The sequence below is a fragment of the Abramis brama genome (assembly GCF_963993115.1).
Source record: "Abramis brama genome assembly, chromosome: 7".
Lineage (NCBI taxonomy): Eukaryota > Metazoa > Chordata > Actinopteri > Cypriniformes > Leuciscidae > Abramis > Abramis brama.
In genome coordinates, this window is record NC_139969.1 from 834,601 (window position 1) to 844,600 (window position 10,000).

General features: G+C 41.4%; 1 protein-coding gene across 2 annotated transcripts in view; it reads right to left on the reverse strand.

The window, feature by feature from the left end:
* LOC311087636 (receptor-type tyrosine-protein phosphatase mu) overlaps window positions 1-10,000 on the reverse strand; it is a 246,722-nt gene that overhangs the window by 82,160 nt on the left and 154,562 nt on the right. For both annotated transcript variants that reach the window (XM_084120986.1, XM_084120985.1), the window contains exon 12: window positions 2,167-2,443. In XM_084120986.1, coding sequence (XP_083977112.1) covers window positions 2,167-2,443 — 277 coding nt within the window. The remainder of the gene's footprint in view (window positions 1-2,166; window positions 2,444-10,000) is intronic.

Genomic DNA, 10,000 nt, shown 5'->3' on the forward strand with positions numbered 1-10,000 from the left:
TGTTGTAACTTTGCAGATGTTGTTTATGCTCAAACAGCAACATTACACACTAACTAAAGTTAGAAAAGTCAAATCATAATCAACCACCCTTTTAAACACACACTTCCTTATATTCCTGCTGGCGTTTTAAACATGCCAACACACTGCTAATGCACAGCATTTCAGAAGACTGCTGGATCTTTCAGACTTTGCTAGTGTTTTCTAATCTGAAACATACACACTTACACCTACACCTGAACACGTGTGAAGACTTTTAACCTGACGAACGAGTCGCATAAACACTCGTTTGCTATTACAAAGCAAGCGAACAGAAATGTGCATTTAGCGTTGGCAGTAGCAGCGCGAGGCCTGATTTCATGAATTACAGGTCTTGAATAGACAGAAACGAGGGCCGTCTCAGTAAGTGCCTGTCTGAATCCATCAGGGAGGCTAAAACACAGATCCTCAGTCAATTAGGACATCAATTACATCCAGCGGCTCTTCCACAGCCTCTCAGAGCCGTCAATCTAAACTGCGTTTTCTTTAAAAGCACCGCGACAGGTGAGAAAGAGCGAGACGCATTAAAGCAAAGTGAGTTAATGTGAGCGGTGGGCGTCTCCCGTCGTGTGTGACACTCAAAAGTGTCTTTCAAAAGTGTTTTTCTGCGCGATTACAGGCAAACCGGTTCCCTGACGGGCTCTTACGCGTGTGTTTGAGGACGCTAGTCGAGGTCGAGGAGTCCGAAGGGATCCTCTTCACCTCCATTCTCTTTCTTGCCCACAATTACCTTCCTCATCGACTCCAGACACTCGACGTGTGTGTGGATATCTGTGTGTGATATCATGAGTCTGAGTTCCTCACACTCTTCTGTTTCTCCCAAAGGGACTGAAATTAACACTCAACAAGTGCCAAATGCAAGTTAAAAATTGGCTTTGGTGACTTTCTTTGGAAATGCAACACTGCAAAAAAACAATTTCTTTTCTCAGAATGTTTAGATATTTGTACTGGAAAACAAGACACAAGATCCTGAGGAAGAAAACGAGTGCATGCAAACATACCTAGATGGACTCTTTGATCACCAAAATACATATTTAAGCGTTTTTTCCTTAAAATATCTTGAATGTAACTCGACACTCTTTCCTCATTTAGTATGCGCGGCTCTATGAATATGCAAATGAGCCCCGCCTCCACTCACTCACTCAGCTCAGAGATCCACTGGTTGACGATCACACGTTGATCTGATTGGTTACAAGGTAGTTTGTGACGTCAGAAACACCAGCGATTTCAAAGCGTGTTTTTGAGACTGTCTTTGGTTCACTGCAGTTTTAAGGAGGAAATACTCAGCAATGGAGTCGACTTATGAATTTACACATGGTTTGTGTTAAAGCGTATTAAAAACACCACATAGACATATAAACAACATTAAAAGCTGGATTTTCACCACAGGGGGACTTTAATATTGTTGATATGACTATTAGATGAGCAGAAATTAAATTCTATTTGCATCACTGATCATTATTTTCCTGTTTATTACTGTAAAGCTGCTTTGAAACAATCTGGATTGTATTATGCAAATGCAAATATAACATAAATATAACAGTGATGACATCACAGTTTTCTCCAGAGCGGCTGTATATATAAATTTACTAAATTAATAACTTTTTTGCAACAAAAAAGAACACTGAACTGACTTAAGCTGGACTGTGACGCTATTTTCTTCTAGAAACAAACTTTGTTGCATTATTTTCCTGTTATCTCTGTAAAGCTGCTAAGACACACTCTGTATTATGAAAAGCGCTGTATAAATAAAGATGACTTAAACCGGAAGATGGCGCTGAAAAGGGGCAGGGCTACAGAAGCTCTATAGAGCGCTATAGAAACAAACCTGACTTGACTATAATCACTATACGCACCCTGTAAAGCTGCTCTGAAACAATCTGTATTGTATTATGCAAATATAACCGGAAGTCTGCTGTGAAAAGGGGCGGGGCTACATAAGCTCTATAGAGCGCTTTTATGCAAATATAAACGGAAGTCTGCTGTGAAAAGGGGCGGGGCTACAGAAGCTCTATAGAGCGCTTTTATGCAAATATAACCGTAAGTCTGCTGTGAAAAGGGGCGGGGCTACAGAAGCTCTATAGAGCGCTATAGACACAAACCTGCCCTGACTATAATGAGTATACGCACCCCGTTGGCGGTGCTGACGGCCTGATAGTAGACGCTGTAGCTCTTGTGTGGCAGAAGCGGGGCGTTCCAGTATCCGCTGTAGGTCCGGTTATCCCCGACGGTGAAGGGTTGAGGCGACGGGACGCTTGCGGACGGGAACTCTGCGCTGTAGTAATACCGAGAGTTCAGACTGCTGGCGTTCTGGTAGTGAACCGGCATCGGATAACAGCGGAGGATCTCAGCCTCACCGCCTCGAGCTCTTCGTGGACGTTCCTCCTCAACAACCACCTGATACACACTGAGAGAGAGAGAGAGAGAGGGAGAGGGAGAGAGAGAGAGAGAGAGAGAGAGAGAGAGGGAGAGGGAGAGAGAGAGAGAGAGAGAGAGAGAGAGAGAGGGAGAGAGAGAGAGAGAGAGAGAGAGAGATCTCCATAAGTCCAGATCTTTTCAAAATCCAATACATTTACAAGCGCTTTTACAAGCTCTTTAAACACAATCACTATATTACATTCATTTCCATATTCAATTTTCTGTTTTCTACTTAAATGAATAGACATTTTTGCTTGACCAATAATAAAATTGAGCAAACGCCCAACTTTTCTCTTTATTTTAGATTCCTTAAAGCCATAAATAAAAACATTTATATTAAACATTTCACCAAAGTAAAAGTCAAGTCTATCTTACAATTTGGGGTAAGATAGAAAAAAAATTATCAAAAGTGACATTAAAGACATTTATAATGTTACAACAGATTCTATTTTAAATAAATACTGTTCTTTTAAACTTTATATTCATCAAAGAATCCTGAAAAATAAAATTTCTCACAGTTTCCACAAAAATATGAACTGTTTTCAACATTGATAATAATCATAAATGTTTCTTGAGCATCAAATCATCATATCAGAATGATTTCTGATGGATCATGTTTTTAATGTATTTCTGATTAAATAAACATAGCCTTGGTGAGCAGAAAAGCATTAAAAAAATTACTTGTATGTTGTTTTCATAAAAAAATGAACCGTAGAGTTTCTCCGAGCAACACAGAACTGAATCAATCAGTGTTGAACAACTCAGTCGAGCGAATCATACAACGACTCACAGTTTTACAAGATTATTGCAGTACGTTTTACAATAAAAATACTATTTCAGTCTTTCCGCTTCAAAACTTACTTTCCATTTGAAATTTACGAGTGAAAATTGTTTCTACACCAAGTTTTTTCAGTGCATAAAGACATTTTACCAAACTAATACATGACTTATTCTGCTATAACTTTCAAATTCAGTGAGTGTCTTTATAAAGTCATTTTGAATCTTCATTTAAGAATGTTTAGATATTTGTGCTGGAAAACGAGACAGAAACACTGAGGAAGAACATCATGTTTTTGCACTGATATATAACACACTTCTGTTAGAAAATAAGGATGTGTTTGCAGAGACTTATTGACAGATCCATGGTTTTGCTGCCACGATCTATAACCATATTCATCAGGATTCTCCATCTCTCTTGCCTTTCATCTGTGGCTCTCAGACATTATAAGAGGCTTCTCTCATGTGCATATCTTCTCCAGATCCAATATTACCCCACAGCGGAGGAACAGGAACCCCGGTGCGACTTCATAAATTAGCACTGCCACAACACAAAAAAACGCCCATGTTTGCCTTTTAATCATTTATAGACTTAAAGGGCAAACATCCTCTCACGCTCCCTTCATAAATTCCCTGTGTCAGTTTTTGGGGAAGGGCCGGCGAAGCCCCGGAGCGCCAGGAGAGTACGGTAACGCCGAGCATCGATGCTAAGTGACCATGACAAAAAACAGGGATGTAAACAGAGCCTGGTTTCACACACTTCACACACACTTTACTCAGTGCAGCGATGATCTGAAATCTCCAGCCGCTGGTATTTAGAGACGGGCAGAACGAGAGCGGCTAGCGGCTAGCTGCTAGTGCGACAAATGTTGACTGATGCTAATCTGACCTTTGGGTTTCTAATCTGTAATAAAGTCTGGGGTTGCATGCGAAAGGTTATCTGTGAATATAAAAACTGGATTTATAAATATACTGTAGTTAATCAAATTACAAACCTGCACACCGCCTGTCCTTTCCTGGGGTTCCTCGGTCTATCCATCCATCCATCCATCCATCCATACCTAAATATCAATCCATCCATCCATCAATATAAATCCATCCATCCATCCTTCCATCCATTCCTAAATATCAATCCATCCATCCATCCATCCATACCTAAATATCAATCCATCCATCCATCCATCCATACCTAAATATCAATCCATCCATCCATCAATATAAATCCATCCATCCATCCTTCCATCCATTCCTAAATATCAATCCATCCATCCATCCATCCATACCTAAATATCAATCCATCCATCCATCCATCCATACCTAAATATCAATCCATCCATCCATCAATATAAATCCATCCATCCATCCTTCCATCCATACCTAAATATCAATCCATCCATCCATCCATCCATACCTAAATATCAATCCATCCATCCATCCATCCATACCTAAATATCAATCCATCCATCCATCCATCCATACCTAAATATCAATCCATCCATCCATCAATATAAATCCATCCATCCATCCTTCCATCCATTCCTAAATATCAATCCATCCATCCATCATCCATAAATATCAATCCATCCATCCACCCATCTATCCATCCATCCATCCATACCAAAATATCAATCCATCTATCCATCCATACCAAAATATCAATCCATCCACCCATCCATCCATCCATACCAAAATATCAATCCATCCACCCATCCATCCATCCATCCCAAAATATCAATCCATCCACCCATCCATCCATCCATCCATCCATCCATCCATACCAAAATATCAATCCATCTATCCATCCATCCATACCAAAATATGAATCCATCCACCTAACCATCCATCCATCCATACCAAAATATCAATCCATCTATCCATCCACCCATATATCCATCCATCCATCACTAAATATCAATCCATCCATCCATCCATCCATCCATCCATCCATCAATATAAAATCCATCCATCCATCTTTCCATCTATACCTAAATATCAATCCATCCATCCATACTTAAATATCAATCCATCCATACTTAAATATCAATCCATCCATCCATCGCACAAAAGTGTCAGAGGGAGTGGCCTGTGGATCTTTAACCAATAAGATTACTAGCCAATCACAATCAGTCTTTGCCTGTCAATCATTTTGCACATTTGTGGGGGTTTGAAGTCTAATATAGTCATAGAGTTATTGGATGCCTCGAACATCAAAAAGGTGCTTCAACAAAACACACACTCTCTCTCTCTCTCTCTCCGTCTCTCTCTCTGTCTCTCTCTCCATCTCTCTCTCTCTCTCTCTCCTTCAGTTTGAGGCGTCACTTTCAGTTGCGTCTGATATGTGTGAAATAGTCAGTGCAGAAATAAATTCTTTGACACTCTTTGAATGATCTGCTCTGCTGCATGATAATACATTACCATCCTACGGCATGCTGGGTAAAGGTGATCTCTGCCAGCGCTTCAGTTTGGAGATGAAATATAATGTGATCAATTATTTAAGCCAATGAGAGACAGTGAAGGTGAAAGGGGAAGATAATTAGCACCTGATCTCACACTGAGGTCAAAGTTCAGAGGTCAAAGAGCAAATCAAGGCCTCAATGGAGGTCTATCCTGATTACAGATGAACGAGAGAGAGAGAGAGATGTGTGTGTAAAACACTCTGGAAACGCACTAACAGAAGTAATGAGATTTAAAAGCATATGGGAATATAATATGAACAAGTGAAGTATGACGAAAGATGTCTCTATGAAACCCCTCCTTCTGAAAAGTGCTCTGATTGGTCGGCTAGAGCAGTGTGTTGTGATTGGTCGAGCGCTTTGAGCGTGTTTGGGAAATGTACTGCCATTTACCATAATCGCCAGTTTCGGCCATAGACTGTAAATAAATATGTGCGTAGTGTGTGTGACGTCACCCGTAGTGTTTCTGAAGAGCGTTTTTGAAGCCCAAAGTGGGCGGAGCCAGCCGTCGCCATCTTGGCCGCGCGTCACTCGCGGATAAACGAAAATGTGCAGCGAGGCGGATTAGCTGAGGTGACGTGACGCTAACACACAGCAGACAAACGTCTAGTAGTGAAATCAGCGGCAATCCACCTGTCACTCAAGTGGCCACGCCCTTAATTATGCAGAAATTTAAGGCTTAAAGGGTTAGTTCACCCTAAAATGAAAATTCTGTCATTAATTACTTGTGTCGTTATGTCGTTTCAACCCCGTAAGACCTTCGTTCATCTTCGGAACACAAATGAAGATATTTCTGATGAAATCTGACAGCTTTCTGTCCCTCCATTGAAAGCAATGTCATTGCAACTTTCAAGGCCCAGAAAGGTGGTAAAGACATAGTTAAAATAGTCCATGTGACTACAGTAGTTCAACCTTAATGTTATGAAGCGATGAGAATACCCCAAAATAATGACATTATTCAACAATCTCGTCTCTTCCATGTCCTTTTCCTACGCTGTTGACAGTGCGGCGCTTCTGGGTTTAAGTCAGAACCGGTCTTGTGTGTGATGATGACCCAGAAACTAGCCAATAATGAGCCGATGTTCTGACGTAGAACCCAGATATCCCAAATATCTTCATTTGTGTTCTGAAGAGGAACGAAGGTCTTACGGGTTTGGAACGACATGAGGGTTGGTAATTAATGACAGAATTTTCATTTTTGGGTGAAATAACCCTTTAATATAATTTAAACAGATGAATTATAAAAAATTCACCCCCTCACAGTCGTCATGAAGGGCAAAATTAGCAATACAGACCAAAACCACTTTTTGCACCAGACTGTAAACATGTTTTTTTCTGCTGTAAAGTTGGGAATATTAACATGGAGCTCTATGGGATTGAGTCTCTTCTGCAGCCTCTAGTGGCCAGTCGATGAACTGCAGTTTAACTCACTTCAGTGTTAGATTCAAGAGGGGTTGCCGCTTGGTTTCAACACACTACTAACTAACTCAACCAGGCCCCACCCCTTTATTCTGCGCATGAATTATTATAATGAGGAATATTGTGAGTGTGCGTTCCCAGAAGAAACTCAAGACTACAATGGAGGCGTTTCAGGAGTTCAGAAACTCTGATATAGAGAAGAACTCCTGGAGGGACTTTAATTGTAGAGTGTTACCAACGGTTTTTAACTTCCAAAATGCATCTAGAAGTGCTATAATGTGATCTATATGTGTGTGTGAGGGCTGGAGCAGGTGTGTAATGGGATGAGACCTGCACAGGAACCAATTTCCACATCTGAACCCAGTAATGTCCCTCTTCCTTCTGTTACTGTGGAAACCGAGGATCCGCTCGCCCATCATCCCACTTATTATTCCGCATAAATTCAGCTTTATTTCTGAGAGAAGAAAAGAAGGTCTTCTTTGACGTGTGTGTGAATGTGAGTGCTGTCAGCGCCGACTCGGCCGCGGGTCGAGATGGAGAACGGAGGATCCGAACACCACCTGCCTCTGACGATCCTCATCCGTGATCAGAGAGACGTCGCTGTTATTAATCACACCAGTGTGAAACCAGAGCCCGTCTACGGAAAGCCTGGCCACTCCCTATTAAGTCCTATTGTTCCGAATTTTGGTTGTAGTTCCACCAGAGTTCCACTGGGGGCGATCGCCCATGAGTGCAGAATGAATGGGAGTCTATGGAGCTAGACGGCTAAATGTGTCTCTTTCACCCGATTGCCGTTGAGAAATCTCAGATTTGATTGTGGGTTTTGCAAGTTCAACATGGGTTATAGGTCGAAAGTCGAATGAACGAGTACTTATGTCCTTTCGATTTCTTACAGGTTGAGTTGTTGTTGCCCATAACATGCTAGCATTCTGCTAATGAACGCTGATTGGTCAGTGAAGGACTGATTACGACCAGAGATACCGCTTGATGGCATCGTGGCGTCCGAAGCGGGACCAGAAACAAACAAAACAGAAACTCTTCTAGCACGTGTTTGCCTGTGTCGGCTGTGTTGTGTGTTTGCCTGTGTCGGCTGTGTTGTGTGTTTGCCTGTGTCGGCTGTGTTGTGTGTTTGCCTGTGTCGGCTGTGTTGTGTGTTTGCCTGTGTCGGCTGTGTTGTGTGTTTGCCTGTGTCGGCTGTGTTGCGTGTTTGCCTGTGTCAGCTGTGTTGCGTGTTTGCCTGTGTCAGCTGTGTTGCGTGTTTGCCTGTGTCAGCTGTGTTGTGTGTTTGCCTGTGTCAGCTGTGTTGTGTGTTTGCCTGTGTCAGCTGTGTTGCGTGTTTGCCTGTGTCAGCTGTGTTGCGTGTTTGCCTGTGTCAGCTGTGTTGTGTGTTTGCCTGTGTCAGCTGTGTTGTTTGCCTGTGTCAGCTGTGTTGTGTGTTTGCCTGTGTCAGCTGTGTTGTGTGTTTGCCTGTGTCAGCTGTGTTGTGTGTTTGCCTGTGTCAGCTGTGTTGTGTGTTTGCCTGTGTCAGCTGTGTTGTGTGTTTGCCTGTGTCAGCTGTGTTGTCGATGCCTTGAGAGAAAAGAAAGTGCAGAGCGCGAAAGCACCAGAGTGACTGAAGGATTGCCGTAAAGCAGTATCTCTGGTCGTACGATGTGTATGACGTCATTGGCATTTCTAAAAGACTTTTTAAAGCAAATAAGTGACTCTAAAAAATCTAACACCCAGCAGTGTGTAATTTCTTTGCATCTCCTTTCGAATACAACATTCAAATTACTAGACAAAAGATTATATCCTGAGAAAAGTGGATTTTGAGGGGTATAGCGCCATAGACCTCCATTCATTCTGCACTCGTCCTGTGAGCGCCCTCATGTGGAGCCAGAGTGGAACTGCACTCGTCCTGTGAGCGCCCTCATGTGGAGCCAGAGTGGAACTGCACTCGTCCTGTGAGCGCCCTCATGTGGAGCCAGAGTGGAACTGCACTCGTCCTGTGAGCGCCCTCATGTGGAGCCAGAGTGGAACTGCACTCGTAGTGTGAGCGCCCTCATGTGGAGCCAGAGTGGAACTGCAGTTCAGAAGCCGGAAGTTTACAGAGAGTGGAAGCTCTCTCCTTATTAGACATTCTCTGGTGAAACTAAACCTCAACGCGACATCATCCGTGAGGCTCTCAAAGAGAGAGAGCAGACGCCGCGACACAACCTGAGAGTCGACGACAATTGAGCTCATTTTAATCAAGAAAAATTAGATGCAAAATGAACATTTATACTTCGCAAAAATAAACGAAATACTAAATATCACGTCAAATACGAAAACGCACTTACATTTGACTCTTATAGGCTTTATTCTGTAAACGTTCTGAATTTAAAGTAGTTCCATTTCACAAAACAATCGGTCAAAACAGCAAGAGAGTGACTGCAAAAAATATTAATAATAATAATTCTTATTCAGTATTAATAAGAAAATATTATTAAGTGAGTATCCAAACATTCTGAAGTCAAGATACATTTACTGGAGAAGCAAAACGACTGAAGATATTAAGTTTGAAATGAAGTGAGTTTGTGTTTAAAACAATAACTAATATCTGCTAATAGAGTCAGAAATATGATCTTAAATCAGAGAGAAAACAAGATTATTTTTCTGACACATTTGCAGATATTAGTCCTTGCTTTAAAGTATTTTTAAAGCATGAATTATTCCTTGTAATGCACCTTATATTGCTCTCATGAATGATTGTAACCACAGTTATAATACATTATAACACTTCTCTATTCATTCTTACAGCTTTAGAATGTATAATGCATTAAAACACACGACACACAAACAATTTCAGACGTAACGCTAATATTATAATGCATTTTAACTTTGGTTACAATTATTTATGAAATGATTATAATGTGCAT